Here is a 21178-nt window from a genome sequence, read left to right as displayed (position 1 = left end):
GGATGCAGAGTGTGTTTGCTTGCAGGCCAGACAAGAGGAGCTTCTAAAGCAAAAGCTTCTGGACGAGCAGTTTGCGTTACTTCAGGGTACCGTGGCAGAAGCGGAGAACATCATTCAAGATGCTGTGGCCAAGCTGGATGATCCTCTCCACATACAATGCACCAGTTCTCCAGGTCACACCTTTGCTCTTACAGGAAAACTGCACTTTTTTGAGGGGGAATTTTGCCCATCATCCACAGTCCTTACGTGAGACATGAACACACGTCTTTCTCTTTTCTGTGCGTTCTAAAGATATAAAAACAGCTAAAAAGAATTACGGCACGTAATGGGAAACGCCTATTCCGCCTAGAAATCCCGCTATTAAAATATCTCCAAGAAAGGTTTTATGTCCATGCTGTGACCACGTAGTAACAGGTACATTCATGATAACATGCATCACCGGAACTTCCTTCCTGGGCGCATTGATTTCATATAGCAAGGTAGAAAGGAATGCCAACACCTAGCGTTCAACTTTTCCAAACTCAAAAACCGAAACACAGAAGCAGTGGCAGCAGCTCCAGTATGTAGCGTTACCTTTCGGTAGTGGCCTGAGGCGCTGTGAGCGCAGCACTGACACACTGCGGGTGAGTGAGTGTGTGTGTGTGTGTTGAGTAATATGCACGTCACATTATATGTACTGTAAATGGAGCGTTGTTGGCGGTTTTTGGAGGTTTTTCAGAAGGCTTTATAGTAGGCGTGTCCCATTACGTGCATTCTTAGCTGTCTCTTTTTAGCTGTTTTTATGTCTTTGGAACGCACAGAAAAGAGAAAGACGTGTGCTCATGACTCACATAAGGATTGTGGATGATGGGCAAAATTCCCAAAAAGTGCAGCTTTCCTTTTTAAAATGAACTCAATGTGAACGATAGGAGTTCATAAACAATGGATTGAACTGGTTGTTGCTTTCAAACACAGATTACCTAATAAGTCGAGCAGAGGCAACATTGGGCTCCATTGATAAAGTGAAAAAAGGCCATGCAGATTATGTGAACAACATGAACGGTACATTTCCTGCTTCTTGCACTTACACAACTACTACTCCTATGAATAGTAATAGTGACTGTGTGTGACTAATATTATGTTGTTGTATTTAGATGCTGGAGGGCTGCTGAGGTCGCTGACCCAGTTTTCTCACTCTGCTGCTGACACCATCATCAATGGCAGCGCTACAGCACACATGGCGCCCACTGATCACGCAGATCGTAAGCTACATGCTACATATAGCCATACAAGTGATGACTTCATTAGCCCTTGCGGGACATTTTTGAAGAACTGTACCTGGGATGAGCAGGAAAATGAACAATGTGGCAGAAAATACAAAAAACATGTTTTTGTTTTTGTAATCATATGTGATGGTGAAAATTGTAATTTTTTTTACTATGCGCCAAAAAAAGTTTCAGTAGTTCATTTTTATAATGCAAAAAAAACCCAAAATGTGTTTTAATGGCTCAATTTCAGATTTTTAGACGACTCGATACTCCAAAAAACATGATGCATTTTTTAATGATATATGACATCATTGTCAATTTCTTGACTTTCTTAAAACATGTTTTTATTGTTCATAAAACACCCCTTCAGTAGCGGCCATTTTTGGCGATTTTGATTCAAGGCACACAGAATATTGTGTTCTCTGGCTATATAAACATGGAACCTACTAAAAGAAAGATTAGACTTTTGTCTTTCATCAGAAAAATGAATTTTGTTTCTACCTTTTTCTGTTCTGTCTGTTTCTGTCTGTTGGTAAACTCGAACTGCATGGTGGCGGGCAGGCACGATGTACCCTCCGTTCAGAAAGCAGAATACAGTAAATGGACTGCTGTCTTTATTTTCACCCCCTGCAGGCCTGACGGAGAACTGCAGAGGCTGTGCCACTGAGTGTTTGCAGTACTTGAAGGAGCTCAAGTCCAAGGGCACCCTTCAGAGGGCCGACCCGGCCTCCATTCAAGTCATCATCCACAAGATTCTGCGCTTGGGCCAGGCAAGCACTGATAATAGCACTTATATAGGCAGCATCTTTCCATTTAACATCTCCAGAGTCAACCAGACTTCATCTCCTTCCGCCGCATGTGTAGGAACTGCGACCAAAAAGCTTGGATGTGCGTCAGGAGGAGCTGGGAGATCTGGTGGACAAAGAAATGGCAGCGACATCAGCAGCCATCGAGGAGGCTGTGCGCAGGATTGCTGTATGTTGCTGCTGTTATTGCTGTTAGTCGTGTTTATTCAGTGCCGCTGATTCATCTTTGCGTGTTGTATTTGCAGGAAATGATGAACCAAGCCCGAAAGGACACATCGGGAATCAAGCTGGAGGTCAATGAAAGGTTTGTTGGCGTTCAAGCTTCCAGTAAAATCACAATAGGTAGTTTGCATATCTTTCTGTTGGAAGTGCCCCTTTTTTTCCTTTTTTTTTTTAACAGCCAATGTCTCTGCCAAAGGCAACAAGCAAAGGCCAAACCACCCAAACAAAAAAACTGTCTACCTCCAGGGGTTTTCAAAGTGTAGCCCTCCAGAGAATATGTGCCCCAAAACTGGATTTACTGGAACTAGGCCTGTCACGATAACAAATTTTGCTGGACGATAATTGTCCTACGCATTCTTGTCGATAATCGATATTATTGACAAGATTTATATGGCATTATGGCATAATAATAATAGTACATCGTTTCAAAAGATGCTTACTTTTAATGAAAGAAAAAATGTCCACATATGCCGTTGTTTATGGGTTAGCGTGTGAGGCTGCAGCCACTTAAACACGCACAATCCAACAACTTGTAAAAGATTTGTCTATGAAAAATACACTGGCTCATGATATCACTTAGCACGAGTACGCTTTGTTTGCTGCCTCTGTGTTGGTGTAAGCTGTTTTTATGACACCCTTATTTTGTTACATAAACAGGATGTAGCCAACATTATTTTGTTTTTATGTTATTTTGAAGGCTGGAAGTGTGTTGTGTGGGTTGAAAAGGTGTCTTGACTGTTGCTAAACCAGACTAGTTGTGATGAATATATATGAATAAACTTACTTCCTAGAGCCGTACCTCCCGTCCTTTTATCTACGCCGAACTTCCTCATCGTCATTTATTGCTGGGCTTCCCTTGTTCTGACTGCTTCGATGAAGAACCACATAGCACATTAAAGACGAGGTACTCCGTTATTTCTACACCGTGGATCAGCAGGTGTTTAATCATGGTGACCCTCCTTTGCATGATGGTGCTCGCGGGGTTCTTCTTCATTGGTGTGCGCCAGATTCTTTGTTGGTATTCGCGGCAATTTGTGACATAAGCATCGAATTATAATATTATGACTTTTTCCCAACCTAATTTTCCCAAATTTGCAGCTTCATTCTTTTTGTTTCTCATAATATTACGACTTTAGAAAACATCTTTTTTTTTACCAAAATTTGCAACATCATTCTTTGTTTTGTTTCTCATAATTTAGAAAATGTATTTTTCCTTTTAGTATTTCAACTTCATGCTTCCAAAAAAAAAAAAAGCCCTAATTATTATATTTATTATATAAATATATTGTTGTAATAGTATGACTTTATTCTCCTCATATTTTGACTTAGAATGTGCCGTGGGCCAATAAAAAAACAGCCACAAGGTACAAATGGCCTCAGAGCCTCACTTTGGACACCCCTGCCTTAGTTCTTGGTTTGTGCAATTCCTCAAATGTACAGTAGTGGGCAGTAGTAGAACGCATTTCTTTTAGCAATGACTACTTTTTTTTCCTTGCAGAATCCTAAACAGCTGCACAGACCTTATGGAGGTACTTTGTGCTCTTACTTTAATATAATCATATTCCACCTTGCCTATTACGTAATTTGTCATCTTGAGCGTGTTGTTCTTGCGCGTGTAGGCCATTCGCATGCTGGTCATCGCCTCCACTGACCTGCAGAAAGAGATCGTGGACAGCGGGAGGGTGAGTTGTCCTCGAGTAGATGAATGAAATGGGAAGCACAGAGAGAAAGATAATAAATTGTGTGCTGTTTGTGCAGGGTGCAGCCTCCATTAAGGAGTTCTACGCCCGCAACTCTCGCTGGACCGAGGGCCTCATCTCTGCTGCCAAGGCTGTAGGATGGGGGGCCACGGAGATGGTGTAAGTTTACAACTTCATCTACTCTTTGTATGCTTTTGCTTTTATTCCAATGCAAAGAAGGAGTGAGTTGTGTGTGGGTTTCCCCCCCCCCCCACCCCACATGGGTGCCAACAGGGACTCTGCTGACAAAGTGGTGCTGCACACCGGTAAATATGAAGAGCTGATCGTCTGCTCTCATGAGATCGCTGCCAGCACAGCACAACTGGTCGCCGCCTCCAAGGTAATACTGTGAATGAACACATGCATTGAGTTAACCACTCTTTTTTCCATAGTTGCCAGGTACAAGGTCAAAAAAAAGCAAATCCCCGCTGTGGTCTCTAATTAGCGCCGGGTCATAAAACATTGGCATTAACAGCTGAAGGCAATCTCCTGATGTTTTTTTTTAATTATTACTGCCACAAGATTGCTACATTATCTAACTCTGCATGCGCTTTATAATGTTGGAACTCAGCTGTGTGTTACACTTGCCGTACTGTTGTTTACAAGGAACTAGAACTAGCGCTATTAATGCCGACTGAGCATTATGCTCCTTATCGCTATTGCAACATTGGTTCTGTTGCTGCTGTGTTGTGCAGTGTACTTGTTCATGAATGATCAGTGTGGTCAAAGAGCACTACGTTTTATTTCCCGCTTTCTCATGCACTCCAATTCATTATTAAAGTGGACCTATTATGCTTTTCCTCTTTTCTGACCTGTAAATGTTGTGACAATCTTGTGTTAAACCAGGGGTCACCAACGTTTCTCCTTGTGAGAGCTACTTTTACAAATGAAAATGGCCAAGAGCTACTCATTTTTGTAACATTTATTTTCAGAGCTTATTTTAAACCCAAACAAAGCGAATATGCTTGTTTTACCAGAACATGAACAAAATGCTGGTGTCCACAACTCACATTTTGTATTTCACAATGCATTTCTTTCTACTGTTCTTTCATTATTAACTGAAAACCTGAATGAAAAGCAGGCTTGCAGGCACCTCATGTGGTCGTGGGGGGCACCAGGTAGCCCCCAGGTGACCCCTGTGTTAAACGATGCCAACGCGTCAGATAATGAGGTTTGCGCATTTGGAAGTGGGACCGGAAAGCAGATTTGGACGACTCTGCATGCTGTGTTTTACAGAGGTTTTTTTGTCGTTGTTTTTTTACACTGAGTTCCATTGACGTCAATGCAACCCGGAGTTCTTTATATGGGCATGCCCAGGCAAACGCTCTAGGCGTGCCCTCCCCCCACTCTGCTTCGCTCTGGTCTGTTCACTGTTAGCACGTATGGCTCCCAGGAAATGTTTGTTGGGGTGTGCCTAAAGAGGCAAGCATCAGGCGGAAGTGGTTGGAGTTGCTGAATTCTGGCCAGCAAGAGAAAAATATGCTCATCTGTCAACGGCACTTCACACGGGACTGTTTTGTGAACATGGGCCAATACCAAGTCTGCTGAAGTCTGACACGTTACTTGGTCGTGTTGACGAGTCAGAAGAGCAAGCTATGAGTAACAATTTATCAGTGTCCTAACTGTGTTTATTTTGTGTAAGTACAAAATCGGGTTCAGCAGCTGTCCTGAAGTCCTTGGGAGCGCTTGGGCGGGAGGCAGGAAACACTGCTGAAAGAGGTGTAGAGTCTGGAAGATCTAGAAAGCTTTCTGTGTGGGTTATCTTGTGTAGCTGCTCTATAGGAGTCCACAACTCAATACAAAGGCCTGAAAATTTGGATTAAAAAAAATACAAAGTTGTTACATATAATGAGTTTTCTTTCTCCAATGATGGGCTGCTTCCAATGACTTTGTGTGGCGGTGAATGCAGGTTAAAGCCGACCGTCACAGCAAGAGGCTGACGACGCTCCAGCAGGCTTCTCGCCTTGTCAACGAGAAGGCAGCCGGCGTGGTGGCCTCCACACGCACGGGCCAGGATAACATGGAGGAGAAGGGTACGTGCATCAATACACTGTATATAGGAGTACATGTATTCTAGAGCATACAGCAGATATTACTGTGCGTGTGTGTGTGTGTGTGTGTGTGCGTGCGTGCGTGCGTGCGTGCGTTTGGGAATTATGCAATTGTTGTTGATGTGCAGATACGATGGACTTCTCTGGAATGTCGCTCATCAAGTTGAAAAAAGAAGAAATGGAGTCACAGGTAACGTCTGGCATCACATATAACTAATTCTGTTTTTAGGTCTGTTTTTTTGTGTTTTTCAATAGATTTTTTCCTTTTAGATTTTTTTTTTAAACTCCATCTAAAATATTTAAGTTTTTGAGTTGTAGTTTTCATTTGTGTTTTTAAAGTGATAGTTTGGATTATTTGACATGAAGTTGTATGACATCCCCATCAGCATTGTAGTCCAATCCAGCTACTTACCCCCCCCCACTTGGTCTCCTAAGTCCAGTTCTGGTCAGATTTCTGTGATGAAGAACGTAGTTCTACTTAGTTGCTGGGGACTATTAAGTAAAGACTTTGGCTTCTCAAAACAACATGCGTTCAAAAGATGAATACATTTGCATCACAAAAATGCCTTCTTAAAAATCTCAGACCTCACAAAACGCTTGTCCTTGCATATGTCTCCCGCCGTACTCCTGCGCACTGTCGCCTGTGCGTTCATGTGCATGTGACGAAGACGCTTGCATCTACCTTTTTTTAGTATTTCATAGAAAAATGTGTATTCAAGGCTGTTTCCTTTAAAACACAGCAGAGAAGTCAGACAGATGCATTCAGGACAAAACACGAGAGACAAGTTTATTTATCGACGTGCACCTAATGTGCAACCACCTCAGCAGGTTGTAAGGAAATCAAATATTAGGGAACCATGCTAACATCTCCTTGTCGTGCGCCCTCAGGTTAAGGTTCTGGAGTTGGAATCTCAGCTGGAGAACGAGCGTTTACGTTTGGGCGAGCTGAGGAAGCAGCACTACACCCTGGCCGGGGTCCCCCTGGACCAGATCTCTGAAGGGAACGGCGAAGCCACCTCGCTGGTCTCCATGTCACCAAAGTTCACCAAGCCGGCACTCATGAAGAAGCCAGCGCTGGCACAGAAACCCAACGTCCTTCTGAAAAGTCCAGTAAGTCTAACAAGCAAAGTAATTTTTTCACGCTACGATATGGAGAAACCATAGCTAGACTGTTGCCATGACGACCTTGGATCGCCTACTTTTGTGGGCTATTAAACAAAGTTGTTCCCCAGGACACATTTTCACAAAACTAAGCACCAGAGGGGCAAACTTCTCCCTTCACTATCATTCTTATTTTGTAGATAATGTCAACACACATTTTTTCACCTCACCAAATGGGTAATAGTCAAAGTAATACATGAAAACAAAAGCAATATGTTTACGTGAGTTAAAGATCCACTTTACGACTGCTCTGCTGTTTTTAAGATCTACTGCAAAAATGCTAGTCAAAGATCGTCTTTATGACAGGAGTTCTCAGCTGTCTTCAAAGATCTACTGCAAAAATGCTTGTCCAAGATCGTCTATATAACAGGAGCATTATGTCGTTTTTAAGGGCTTACTGCAAAACCGCTAGTCAAAGATCGTCCAAGACATGAGCGCTCGGCTGTTATTAGATCTCTGCTGCAAAAATGCTAGTCAAAGATCCTCTGACAGGAGTGCGCTGTTGTTTCTAAATATCTATTGCAAAAATGCTTGTCAAAGATCCTCTAGCGCTGCTGTTTTTAAAGCTCTGCTGTAGAAATGCTAGATTCTCCATGACAGGAGTGTTTTGTCATTTTTCAATAGCTACTGCAAAAATGCTAGACAAAGATCCTCTATGACAGGAGCTGTCTGCCATTTTAAGGACCTGCTGCAAAAAAAAGCTACACAAAGATCCTCTATATGGCATGAGTGCTCCTCGGTTTTTAAAGATCTACTGCAAAAATGCCTGTCAAAGATCCTCTATAAGACTATAAGATCAGAGACAGGGTTGAGTGAGACTACTTAAAAATGCTAGTCAAAGGTCCTCTATAAGACAGGAGTCCTCTGCAGTTTTTAAAAGACCTACTTAAAAACTGCTAGTCAAAAATCCTCTGACAGGAGGGCTCTGCCCTTTTATAGAACCTGCGGTAAGAAGGCCGGTCAAAGATCGTCTATATCAGGGGTGTCAAACTCGTGCCATGGAGGGTCGAGACACTGCAGATTGTCTTTCCAGCCAGTCACTAAAGCAGTTGATGTTAATGATCAACACCTTCAGTTTGAGGGGAAGGAGCTCATCATTTAAATCACCTGCTGAAGAAACTGGTTGGAGAGAAAACCTGCAGCGTCTCGACCCTCCAGGTCACGAGTTTGACACATGTGCTCTATATGATAGGAACGCTCTACAGTTTTTAAGGGCATAGTGCAAAACATGACTCATGGCCCACGGGTCTCAAGTTGAATAGCCCTGGACCAGCCAGGACACACGTCATGTTGTGTTGGTGCGAGCTAGCATCTGTAAGCACGGACGCTTGGAATTACCACAGTGGTTTATCAGTAAGTTCCACTCAACACTAGGGGGAGCTCTAGGGTAAAATCGATATCCTGTATGAGACTATTACTTTCTGATGCTTCAAACACTCATGTCCACATTTAATCAGACAGTATTACAATATGCGGGTGATATTTGTGATCAATTGACATCTTTCATGACTTGTATTTTTGTGTGTTGCAGTTTAAATAAAATGGCACAGGAGGAAGTGAAGCCGGAAAGTGAAAGATGACTTCTGAAAAGACACAAACACATTTATGTTGCTTGCTGACAATCCTGCTTCTTTTATTTTCCTTCTGTCTTTAAGTCGCATCTTTTCTTTTTGCCAAAATGGACCTAAGGCTGGATGGTTTTTGTTTTTTATTATTCCTTGGTGCCTACAGACGCCATTAAGGCACCCATTTTATTTTAGCATTTGAGAACACAATCAAAACTGTCGGGGGGGGGGGTCCAATTTTTAGGCGCAGATGCTGCTTTTAAGAGTTTAAGATATCATGATGGACTTAAACGCGTACTTTTGCTCGTGCTGAAGACGACCTCCTTGCGCACGCATGCGCGCTGTTTCAGAGCAATTTAGTGTTACGGCGTGGCAGAGGACGCTAGCTAGGAAAATGACATCATGTTCCGATCATATTTGACATACCTCCTGTATTGCCTTCAACATGAATACTGTATCGTCTTCTTTGCAAAACACTCAGTACACTATTGCCTCGGACTTGGAATGTACTGCACTGATGCATTTATTATTAGTAATAATAATAATAATAATAATAATAATACATGTTGTACAGCGATCTTATCACTAGCTTCTCTTGAATGTCTCACTGGATGCTCCGTGGCAAAACACACCTTATATAAGTCAGATGTAGTCCTTTATCAACACTTCTTTTGAGGATGAATGTAGAGATGCAGGTTGAGTTTGTACAATTATATGAAGGTTCCTGTTTGTCTTTGGGAGTTTTTCCTCACAGGGTAGTTCATAACAATAATAATAATTCCATCTTTTTAATGTCCTCTGTTCTTTCTCCTTCTCTTTATACGCTCAGATGTAGTTGGATATATATTTTAGTAAAGGCAGTGGTGTTTCTTCCTTGTATGAAGTGTACATGTCAAACAAATAAAATAAATGTTCCACCTTTTTGCATGACTCTTTGATTCCAAGTCAAAAGTTTCCTTGAGTAAACCTATTAGTAAGTGTGTACGTTCTGCTACGCCGTTTGGATTCCCAAAATATTGGTCAGTTTGGAGGCTCCTTGTGTGAGACCTGGCCTGGATTTGCTTTCCACCTTTGTTGCAGAATGTTCAGAATCGATTTGCATGAATATGCCCACACCCTTTTTCAATTGGGGCCGATTTGGTCCTGTCAAGTTATAACCACATTAACACATTTAACCTCCAAAAAAGCTTTTTTATAATTATGTAATTACTACTTTTTCATAGAAGGAACCCGTTTGTGACCAAGTGATAGTTGTTAAAATATATATATTTTTAATAGATTATTAAGTTATAGGATAATTTATTTTCTATAAATTTAAAGTTGTACCAAGGCAAGGGAGTTTAATCTGGAATGTTTTTTTTTTTTTTTTTTTTACTATTTGCTATTTTTCTTGGCTGCAAATGTGAATCTTGATGTATAGTGGAGGCGTGACAATATTTGGACATGCGCAGTAGGCTCTTTGGCCAGCATGAGTGCTGCTGCCTTCAAGAACTGTTGGATAGAACGGTACTTATCTTCAAACGTAACACACAAGTATGAAATATATTTGGTTCGTTGGCGTATGTGTGCGTAATAACTGATACGGCTAATTGATTATTGCTTTATTAGAGTAGAATGCTGTTATTGAAGTATCACAAGGCAACTTTAGAAACGTGTATATATAGCAGCGGCTTGAACCAATTTTGACAACTACGGGCTTTGACGAGAGTCCTGAACGCGGCATCCAAAGTTGAACCTGTCAACAAGTTGTTCCCCTGTCAACAAAAAAGTTGTCTCGCGAGTATTCAATGGCGTCTTATAAGTCATTTTTTCTTTAAACTGTGAGTCAAAAATCTCCGAAGTGAAAGCTCCTGTGAAGACTAGAAGTGTAACTGTAGCGCACGCACACACACAAAAGTAAGGTAATGTCGGCATTGGACAGGCCAGCGACAGAGCTGACAGTATTGGACGTGTATGACATCGCAGCGGTGCTAGCTCAGGAGTTCGAGCGGACCATCGACAGGTTCGGCTGTGAGGCTCTGGTCGGTGTGGTGCCGAAGGTGGTGCGCGTTCTCGAGCTGCTGGAGAAGCTGGTGAGCCGCGGAGCCACTGGGCAGGAGGCCGACGACGAGCTGCAGAGGGAGTTGCTCAGTCTGCGGAAGGAGCGCGGCGACAGGCACGCTCAGGAGAGGAAGCACCACCAGGTGGGTAACAGTAGCCGCCCACGACCCCTGTTGTGTATTTAATAGTGCTTTAAAGGGTGGAAATGACTGTATTGCAACATTGTATAAAATTACAGTGTTTTGTGTGAGTTTGTTTTTGTTTAAAACAATGTGTTAAGTTATGCAGCGGCTTATTTAACAAAGACTATATGCGCATGATCAAACTGTCCACAACACGTCGATAAATCGTTTGAAAAGTGACTAATTTAGTATATTGCCTTCGTCCAACACACTTTAACAAGCTTTTAAGAAAATTGAAACCATAGCAAGTGTAAACTTTAACAAATGTAAATATTAACTGTTAAAAAAATCAATGTTCGCCCTGCTAGCTTTGCCGCCAGCTAGCGAGCTACTTTATAGCGAAATAGCAACCGGAAAAAGAGGCTATATATTGTATATCGCCACCTGTGGTAACGGAGGGCAATTCGGCCAGCAATTTGTCTTGTTCATTGCTTTCTATTGTCTGTGTCACTTACTGTGTCACTTTTATTTGTCATAATTACTTCATGTTGGCAGTATTGTCTTCTAACTTAGTAAAAAGAATAAGGGAGGAAGAGAGAATCTTTTGGCTGTAGATAGATGCAGCTAAACAAATGACTTTAATGTGTCCATATGTGACATACATTAGTGTTGTAAGTATGCACCGAGGGCCTGGAGCTGTGAGCAAAAGAGCATTAGACTCTATAAAAGGCTATAGCACCACATATGTTTAATGTATTGTATTAATGTCTCTTATGCTGTTGTTGCTTAATTTATCGGTATTAATGTTTCTTCTGTTCTTATTCATTTTCTTCTGTTTTTCTTTCTTTTTTGGGAGAATGAACAGAACAAGAATTCCATTGCATAGCAGAACCACCAGTTTTACTGTGCATATGACAATAAAACTCTTGAATCTTGAATATGGGAGCGAAATAACCTTTTCTTTTGTAGGTTTCATTTCCATTTTGTAGGAACTGTGCTTCAGGTATTTAATTGTCTCAGTGAGTTCATGATTGCAATACCTTATGCTATCCTACACACTATACTACATACTACACATTGGTTTTGTTATTAGTACACACAGAGGCCATATGAAAGCCAAATAGAAGGTGGACACACAATATTATATTATATACATTTGTAGACATATATTATTGGTCTTGTGTTTGTGGTGTGTGTGTGATGTTTAGGAGCTGGAGCAGGTGGAGGACGTGTGGCGAGCAGAGGTGCAGGAGCTTCTCTCGCAGATCGCTCGGCTTCAGGCGGAGAACAAGAAGCTTCTAGTGAGCCTCTCGCACAATGACTCTCCAGTCGCTGAGGAAGACCTGCAGAGGCAAGAGGGTGGGCATAAATACCATCATTGTTGAAACGTTGTACACCACACAAAATGCAGCTGCTGTATTGGTTGTCATTGGATTGTAAAGCTCACCTTACGGGTGCACGTTGACAACCAAAACAGAAGCTATGAGCTAGCGGAGGAGGCTATTTCTGAAGAAGACTAGAACGTAGCTCCTGGGTGACACACTCATCTATATTTACAACACATACACACACACACACACACACTGCTTGTAAACATGTCAGGTGCAACATAAAGGCTCACTCAGCAAAATGTCGCCATATTGATTTGGCGTTAGGTCCAGAAGTATTTTGACACTCTCCCTGGAAGTTTTATTAGAATGTGTTGGATGAATAACACATTTTTTGGTCCTCACAGGGACGTCAGAGAAGGAAAGGGAAGTGACGAAGAAGCTGAAAGACGTGGTGGACAAACAGCGGGATGAAATCCGGAGTAAAGACCACGAGCTGACTCTAAGAAATGACGACATCGAGGCGGTGAGTGTCCACTTCCGCTTTGCTGTAGCGCATTGCTCGGAATTTGTTTGTCCCCTCAATTAACTGCATCTCTCCCAGTTGTGCGGCCAGACCACCACCATGCTTGACTATAGGCAAGACAAGACACAATTATCTTGCTACTCACTTGTGTTGCCAGCTATTGAGACAATAATGGCTGCGTGTTGACTCATTTCCATTTTCCAAACTTTTTCCAGTGAGGGCCACACAGAAGAAGGTGTGTGTGTGTGTGTATATAATAATATATGCCAACAGTCATAACTGTACACAGTGTCAGGAGGAAGGCATGGAAATGGGGAGAAATCAACTGTTTGCAAAGATGACTTATGTTTATGTGTGTGAGATAGAAACAGGGAGAGTTTGTGTTGAAGGTTTAGGACCATCGCTCAAAAAATAACAAAAAACTCTCCAAACCAGAACAAAAAATTTTCTCAGTAGGACTCAGTGATGAGTAGCTCCACCATTCTTGTTCATCACTTCAAAAATGGCTTTGGGCATGCTTGATGCGAGTGTTTCCAGGAGGCTAGTGGGAACATTGCTCCAAGTGGAGCCAAGATGGCTTCACCAAGGACATCAACTGTCTGGAACTGATGGCCATTTTTATAAACATCCCTTGCCATCCATCCCCAAATGTTCTCTATGGGATTTAAATGAGGGGAACATGCAGGATGGTCCAAAAGAGTGATGTTATTCTCCCTGAAGAAGTCCTTGGTCAAGCGAGCATTGTGAACTGCAGCGTTGTCCTGTTGAAGAACCCAGCTGGTACCACACAGACGAGGGCCCTCAGTCATGAGGGATGCCCGCTGCAACATCTGCACGTAAGCAGCCGCCGTTTGACGACCCTGCACCACCTGAAGCTCCAGTGTTCCACTGAATGGAAAAGCACCCCAGACCATGATGGACCCCCCCCCGCCCTCCACTGTGCCGGGTAGAAAACATCTCAGGTGGGATCTCCTTGTCATGCCAGCAACGTTGGAAGCCATCTGGACTGTCAAGGTTACATTTTTTCTCATCAGAGAATAAAACTTTTTTCCACCTTTCAATGTCCCATGTTTGATGCTCCCTGGCAAGGTGTAAACGGGCACTTTTGTGGCGTTGAAGGAGACAAGGTCTTTGAATTTGTTTTTTAAACCCTTTTCTCGCAGATGCCGTCTGGTGGTTATTGAGCCGCAGTCGGCACCAGTAAGGGCCTTAATTTGGGTTGAAGACCGCCCTTTGTCTTGATGGACAGCCAATGGGATCCTCCGGCTCAGCGCAGGTGTAATTTTTTTGGGTCTACCACTTGACTTTTTTGTTCCATAATGCTCAGGATCTTTTAAAAAGAAATTTAACGACTGATTTACTGCACCCAACCTCAGCAGCAATGGCACGCTGCGAGAGGCCTTGCTTATGCAGCTCCACAATCCGACCACGTTGAAAAAGAGAAAGCTTCTTAGCTTTAGCCATCAGGAGGGCAAGACAGTGTGAATGCCTGACAGAAAATGAACACTTTGATGAACACTCAGATTTTTGCTTTTATAGCCTTTGGTCTTACAACCTATTTCAGTGTTTTGTTTTGTTTTTGTTAAAATTACAAGTTCCAAATGTTTTTTGTCTCACCCCCACTTCTTGCTTTTGCATAATGTAGCTCTACTTAAGATCTCATTAAGATCCAAATGTGCAAAATGCTAATTCTAGCAATTTTTCAACTGGTCTTAAGATTTTGATCAGGAGTGTATTTCAAGAAAAACTGCATCATCACAGCTGAAAAAGCCTATTATTAGTTTCCACTTCGCTCTTTGCTCTTTTTTTCCCCATTCTTTTCATTTTCCAAATATTTCAACTTTCTTTGTGTAAAATTTCTTCTCATAATATTATGACTTTATTCCCATGATATGATTTTTTTCCCAACTAAATTATCCAAAAATTACAACTTTAATTTGTTTTGTTTCTCATAATATTGCGACTTAATAATATTGCATTTTGTCTTTAATATTTCAACTCTATGCTCCTAAACTAACATTATTTTTCCTCATAATATACAAGTTTATTCTCGGAAAATTGCATCTTTTTTTCTTGTTAGAATCTGACTTTTTTCTCTTAATATTTTGACTTTATTCTTGTAAGATTGCAGCTGTTTTTTCCATTTCTGTTGCTGATTTTTTCCCCCCAACTATTTCAACTTTTTTTAAAATTTCTTCTCATAATATGTCTTCTCCCCAGCAATATTTTTACCTTATGCCCAATTTTATCATTTTTGTCCCCACCTAATTTTCCAAAAATACAATATTTTTTTGTATGTTTCTCATAATATTTTTACTGTAAAAAATAAAAAAAAATGTTCTTTAATATTTCAACTTTATGCTATTAAAAGGTTATTTTCCCTCACAATATCACAACGTTATTCTCGTAAAATATTTCATTCGATTCCAACTTTTTTCTCTTTTTTTTATTTTATTCTTGATTTTTCCACTTTTGCTGTTTGTGTGTGTGTTTTTTTTGTAGTTTTCTTGTTAAATTATATTTTTAGTTTTTGCTGCGGGCCAATAAAAAAATAGATACGGGCCGCAAATGGCCCCCGGGCCGCACTTTGGACACCACTGCTTTATAGCATTGTCCCTTGAGAAGAGGTGCTGTAATAAATAAATGCTTGCGAGATACCCTAACATATCTTTGTCCCTTAACTGTATATTTGTCCCTTCTCCAGCTCCAGACGCAGCAGCATCGCCTGATCAGGATCAACCAAGATCTACGTCACAGGTTGGGTGTGATGGAGGCGCAGAGCAAGGCGGTCATGCAGCAGCGGGCTCAGCTGGAGGTGGCGGCGCAGGCCCGTCAGCAGGAGCTGCTCGCACTGCAGGTGGAGGCGAGGCGTCTGAGGAAGGAGCTGCAAGAGTGGGAGCTGGAGAGAGAGGTGGTCAAGATGGAGAAGAGCTGCTTTTCCTCTCCCTGTGTCTCCACATTGTCTACATCGCCACGGGTGAGAGTCAAACAAGACGGCAGATCGTGAGCAAACCTGATCACACGATGACGTTGCTTTTGTGACACCCATTCAGTCGACCGACGCGGCGCCGTCCAACGACTCCGTGAAGCCGAGTTCGGTGTGGGTGGAGTGTGGAGGAGATCCTGGCTGCTTGGGGATTCACCCCAGCTCCTCCTCCATCATGAGCGCAACTAGTGGAGAAATGAATGGCAGCATGAGCGACGGAGAGGAGGACGTGTCGGCACTGTTACTGGTAAAACACTCCAGAAAAGACACTACGTTAGGTACACCGCATTGTCCATCAAAAGCGAGCATTATCACTTTTGAATACATACGTGCAGGTGTACCTAATGAAGTGACAATATGTCATGAGATAAAATATCGAGGGGAGGGTTGTGCATTTTTGTATTTGTAAAGCCCTGAAACAGGGGTGTCCAAACTTTTCCAGCAAGGGCCATATAGTGAAAATTGAAAGGATGCAAGGGCCACTTTGAGCAGGTCCCTCCCTGGTGAGGTGTTCTGGGCATGCCCAGATGGGAGAAGGCCTGGGGCAGACCTAGGACACGCTGGAGCCGGCCTGGGAACACCTTGGTGTCGTCCCGGTGGAGCTGGAGAAGGTGGCCAGGGACCAGGAAGTCCGGATTTCCCTACTGAGACTGCTGCTCGGATAAGCGAAAGAAAATGGATGGCTACTTAAATGGCATTATTTTTCCTCATAAAATTCCGAGTTTATTCTTGTAAAAAAAAATTCTCGTTTGTCAAAAGATATGAAGCAACGATCAAATCAATAAAATGAATTTATAGGTCAAGCATCTGGAGCTTTTTATAGCAGTTTTATTGCACGGCGGGCACATTTCCTGCAGGTTGCCCACCCCTGATCTCCTGATCTGGAGATAGTCAGGCTGAATGAACAGTAGCAATAACAGGACAATAAAAAATAACTTTATCGCCGTGTCAGAACACATTAGTCAACCAATTCCCGGCAGAAATGCAACGCTGGTGACTCTCATTTTTGCTGTTTATTATGGCACCACTAAAGGAAGATGTTATTGTGTATTGTCGGCAGGAGGGGACCAGCAGTCTGGAGCAGGAGTCAGACCAAGCTCCATGCTTCACCCTGCAGGAGCTTCGTGATGTCCTGTACGAGAGAAATGAACTCAAGTCTCAAGTGTTCCTCCTGAAGGAAGAACTGGCCTATTATAAAAGGTACCACATTACAGTATTTTTCAACTACAGTCGGCCCTCTATTGTCGCGTGAAGTGAAGTGGTGGGCATATACACAGGGCAAGGTCATCTCGCTGGGGGCGGGTCAGAGGCGGTGTCACGTCCACGCCTCTTCTTTCAAAAGTCGAGCAAACAACGTTTGGGAGAGGGAACTTGTTAAACATTTTTTACAACAACTTGATGGGAGTTCTTATGTGCTCTGTCCAAGTGAGGAGTTTGAGGTGGATGCGCTTGTTGGTGCTTCATCTTCGCCTTCACCTTCTCCACCATGCGATGCCTCCTCTGATCAGCCTGAATCAGGAATTCGACGCCTGTGAGTGTCGCACACAAATACGGTAGTGTGAAATGTGTTTGCCCCCCTTCCTGGTTTCTTAATTTTTTTGCATGTTTGCCACACTTAAATGTTTCAGATCATCAAACAAATGTAAATATTAGTCAATGACAACACAACTCAACACACACAGTGTGTTTTTTTTTTTTCTGGGTGGGTTCCTCTCGCCCCTGACTTAGAGGTCTCCCTTCCCTCTACGGGAGAGACCGTAACCCTTTAAACGGAGTAGGCAGGTAGGCAGGTGCGCCTGCTTCTTACACGAGGGAGCAAGGGTCTTGCACCGCCTCGGTAACAAGGGATTAAACAGATCATCAAGATGTTTTCTGGCAAAACTGAGCTGAGCCTTAATGTTGTTTTTGTTCAGCAGTGGTTTTGGTCTTGGAACTCTGCCACGCAGGCCGTTTTTGACCAGTGTCTTTCTTATGGTGGAGTCATGAACACTGACCTTAACTGAGGCAAGTGAGGCCTGCAGTTCTTTGGATGTTGTTGTGGGGTCTTTTGTGACCTCTTGGATGAGTCATCGCTGCGTTCTTGGGGTCATTTTGGTTGGCCGGCCACTCCTGGGAAGGTTCATCACTGTTCCACGTTTTTGCCATTTGGTGGATAATGGCTCTCACTGTGGTTTGCTGGAGTCCCAAAGCTTTAGAAATGGCTTTAGAACCTTTTATACACTGATAGATCTCAATTATTCTCAGTTGCGGGCAATCACCTTTTCATACAGGGCCATGTAGGATTAGGTTTTTTTCTCCCTTAATAATAAAAAGTTTAATTTAAAAACTGTATTTTGTGTTCATTTGTGTTGTCATTGACTAATATTTAAATTTGTTTGATGATCTGAAACATTTAAGTGTGACAAACGTGCAAAAAAAAAAAAATCAGAAAGGGGGCAAACACTTTTTCACACCAATAAATGTGATGTTCATCTTCCACTGACAGGATCTTCACTGCCATCATGCCCATGGTTGCGGCTGGTTTAATCGCAGACGATCCCACATTGTTGCCCATCCGGCGCCTTGTTTCTTTAGTATGACCTTACGTTTTTAAATCATTCTCTTAAAATGTTTATTTTTACATAGCTGCCGCAAAGCCAAACGAATGTACCATAAGAGGTATGTGATGCACATTTTAAGCAAATATGGGTTTATATGTTGGACAGTCTTATGTCGTCATGGCATCATCATATGTCATCATTATGTCACCATTATGTCATCTTATCTGTTGCTATCGAGACACTTAATGAACAATAAGGGAGCTTTTGTCCAAGTATGTCGAGAATTTTAGCGCAATTGTTTTGCATTTTTAACTCTTGGCTCTTAAATGAACGAAAGACGTGCTTGCTCTGCTTTAAATGAAGCCAAATACCAAAAAAATGTGTAAGTATTCACAGTAATTGTTGGAGGGCTACACCAGTGGTCCCCAGCCTTTTTTGACCCACGGACCAGCTTGTGTTCCCACAAATCTCCCGCGGACCGGGGGTGGGTGGGGGGGGGTTTCGTACATTATAGCGATGTAATTTATCTTATTTATGATGTATTGTGTAAAACTAAGACATGAATAATATCAAATTAAAAGCACAAAATGAATGCCGACCCACCATCCACCAGTTCAAGTTCCAGCCAAGTGTTTCCAGAGAGATGATTACATGGCTGTTTGACGTGTGTGGTAAGAGATAGTGCGCTAGCATGAATTAACTTGAGACAAATGTGCACATTAGCACTCAATAAGTCATCAAAACTTACCTTTATGTATTCCCACATAGTATCAGCATTTGACACCAAATATGAGGCGAAAGAAAAATGGTAAAAATACACTAGTAGTCTATCTGTGCGGCATGAGATAAAGTTAGCACACCCACAATGGACATGCGTCAAGTAAGTCGTATGTAACAGAGAGAATCCGGCCACTTTTCAAAATAAAACAAAAAAATTAAATAATGGAAATTGTTTTTTCTTTCTGTGCGGTCCGGTACCAAATGACCCGCAGCCAGGGGGTTGGGGACCACTGGGCTACATGATCACCTGTAAAATATTTGTTTTTAATGTTGTAATAAAGCTTTGTTTTCCCATTTGCATGGTCTTGTCATGTCATATTTGCAATGGGAATGGTTGCATTTTGTGCACAAAGAATGTTGGGATGTGCTCTCACATTGTCATGAGTTGTTTTTGTTTACAATGCATGTGTGGTAGTTGGTTTTATTTGTGCCACCTGTGAGTGGGCGTGGAAATTAAAGGGTCAACCAGAAAACCTCCACATTGTGACGTGTGCATTCAGGGCACATTTGTGCAAACCATAAATAAAAAGCCTGATGCGAGAGCTACAGAGCCACTAGGGCTGGTCCACACCGATTTGGCAGGGCCAATTACACCTCAATCCAGAGAGGGATTCAAGTATGCACTTTCATTTCCTGACGATTATCCCAGTGTTGTTTGTGTATTTTCTCAAAAATAAAAGTGACACAGTGCGAGCTACTGAGCGATTTCTGGCTGATGTAGCGCCTTATGGCAAAATCAAACGACTCGGATCTGATAATGGTACAGAATACACTTCCAAAAGTTTCTAATCTTTAATGAGTAAAAATGGAATAAAACATGAAACCTCAGCTCCAACTGGCACAGCTGAGCGAAATAGGCGCACACTTTTTCACATGGGAAGATGCATGTTACTCGAGAGTGAGCTACCAAAAAGTCTGTGGCCTAATGCAATACAGACAGCAGCAGTGATTAGAAATCGATGTTTTAATCACCGAACAAGGCAAACGCCAGTACAGTCATTAACTGGGAGACAACCCAACCTGTCCACAATGCAAAAGTTTGGCTCAGAGTGTTATGCTTATGTACATGACAAGAAAAAACTAGACCCCAGGGGTTTTAAAGATATTTTTGTTGGGTTCGACAAATCCAGTCCAGCGTACCTTGTCTATTTTCCCGACACTGGCAAGGTGCAGAAAAATAGATCGGTAAAGTTTGTTTCTGAGGCTAGTGGTGAGGAACAAAACCAAACTGTTTCACCACGTGATGATGATGATGATTGGGATCCGAGAGTCAATTACAGGGCAAGATGGACCTCGGCAAAATGCTGTTCCAGCCATTGTGACTGAACAGATTCCAGCCAATGAGACTGAAGAGAGTAGTCGGCCAAAAATAGTGGAAGTTAAACATGAGCCTAGAACTTACCCTTCTAGAGAGCGAAAGAAGCCATCTTACCTTTGTGACTATGTTTGTCAGTCAGCTGAAGAAAGGGACCAGGTCCAAAGTAACATGGATTACTGCTACAGAGTAACATGCAACATCCCTGTAACCTTTAAAGAAGCCATAAATCCAGACTAGTCAAATCAGTGGATTAATGCTATGGACGAAGAAATGCAATCTCTTACAGAAAATAACACATTTACTCTAACCAATTTGCCCCCAAGTAAGAAAGCAGTGGGGTTTATACTTTAAAGAAAAACATTGATGGCCAGGTGTGTGGCAAAAGGCTACAACCAAAAATTAGGTGTTGATTATGAGGACACTTTTTTCTCCTACTGCCAACCTGACTAGTGTCAGAGTGTTGATGCAGAAAGCTGCGCAAGAAAACCAGCCAACCAATTGATTGTGAGATCTACATGGATCAACCACAAGGTTACCACACAGTTTGCACAGTTCATCTTTGGAGGATGATTGTTCATGTTATTGTATGCAAAAAAAGGGGTATTTATGTTAACAATGTAAGAACAAGTGGGGGTGTTGGGATGTGCTCTCACATTGTCATCAGTTGTGTTTTTATTTACAATGCATGTGTGGTAGTTTGTTTTTATTTGTGCCACCTGTGAGTGGGCGTGATCTAATTTGTTATTC

At 42.2% G+C, this 21178-nt stretch overlaps 2 protein-coding genes and 1 long non-coding RNA gene across 4 annotated transcripts in view; 2 read left to right on the top strand and 1 right to left on the bottom strand.

Annotated features, from left to right (window-relative positions):
- The window catches only part of hip1rb (huntingtin interacting protein 1 related b), a 30630-nt gene extending 20918 nt beyond the window's left edge, over window positions 1–9712 (top strand). Inside the window, exons 18-31 of the mRNA XM_054772651.1 lie at window positions 26–173; window positions 955–1041; window positions 1134–1241; window positions 1881–2017; window positions 2112–2222; window positions 2299–2357; window positions 3774–3804; window positions 3895–3957; window positions 4034–4134; window positions 4249–4354; window positions 5924–6047; window positions 6194–6255; window positions 6954–7175; window positions 8758–9712. Of these exons, the coding sequence (XP_054628626.1) occupies window positions 26–173; window positions 955–1041; window positions 1134–1241; window positions 1881–2017; window positions 2112–2222; window positions 2299–2357; window positions 3774–3804; window positions 3895–3957; window positions 4034–4134; window positions 4249–4354; window positions 5924–6047; window positions 6194–6255; window positions 6954–7175; window positions 8758–8766 (1368 nt within the window). The 3' untranslated portion in view covers window positions 8767–9712. The remainder of the gene's footprint in view (window positions 1–25; window positions 174–954; window positions 1042–1133; window positions 1242–1880; window positions 2018–2111; window positions 2223–2298; window positions 2358–3773; window positions 3805–3894; window positions 3958–4033; window positions 4135–4248; window positions 4355–5923; window positions 6048–6193; window positions 6256–6953; window positions 7176–8757) is intronic.
- An 808-nt stretch (window positions 9713–10520) lies between these two features.
- On the top strand, window positions 10521–18809 carry LOC129179430 (RILP-like protein 1). Of its 2 annotated transcripts, none has more exons than XM_054772652.1 (8): window positions 10521–10974; window positions 12162–12312; window positions 12689–12807; window positions 15512–15784; window positions 15861–16040; window positions 16854–16993; window positions 17220–17324; window positions 18279–18809. In XM_054772652.1, the coding sequence occupies exons 1-8, from the start codon at window positions 10696–10698 to the stop codon at window positions 18370–18372; spliced, it is 1341 nt and encodes a 446-aa protein (XP_054628627.1). In that variant the 5' UTR covers window positions 10521–10695; the 3' UTR covers window positions 18373–18809. The 2 variants fall into 2 exon arrangements, with proteins under 2 accessions (XP_054628627.1, XP_054628628.1); XM_054772653.1 differs by having other exon boundaries at window positions 17220–17346; window positions 18279–18373.
- LOC129179437 (uncharacterized) lies at window positions 15507–19189 on the bottom strand. The gene is made up of 3 exons (XR_008569961.1): window positions 19082–19189; window positions 15821–15978; window positions 15507–15706 (listed from the first exon to the last, which is right to left on the bottom strand). It is a non-coding gene; the product is annotated as an uncharacterized LOC129179437 (long non-coding RNA).
- Between the last annotated feature and the right edge of the window lie 1989 nt (window positions 19190–21178).

Source organism: Dunckerocampus dactyliophorus, chromosome 4 (genome assembly GCF_027744805.1).
Source record: "Dunckerocampus dactyliophorus isolate RoL2022-P2 chromosome 4, RoL_Ddac_1.1, whole genome shotgun sequence".
NCBI lineage: Eukaryota > Metazoa > Chordata > Actinopteri > Syngnathiformes > Syngnathidae > Dunckerocampus > Dunckerocampus dactyliophorus.
The sequence above is the reverse complement of the archived record's forward strand: the minus strand, read 5'-3'. Positions and strand labels throughout refer to the sequence as shown.

What these genes read in the sequence shown, in the direction of transcription:
- LOC129179430 (XM_054772652.1), top strand. Translation starts at nt 10,696, where the DNA reads ATGTCGGCATTGGACAGGCCAGCGACAGAGCTGACAGTATTGGACGTG. An exon ending in AGACCTGCAGAGGCAAGAGG is followed by an intron (nt 12,313 to 12,688) that starts GTGGGCATAAAT and finishes TGGTCCTCACAG; the next exon opens with GGACGTCAGAGAAGGAAAGG. An exon ending in GAACTGGCCTATTATAAAAG is followed by an intron (nt 16,994 to 17,219) that starts GTACCACATTAC and finishes GCTCTGTCCAAG; the next exon opens with TGAGGAGTTTGAGGTGGATG.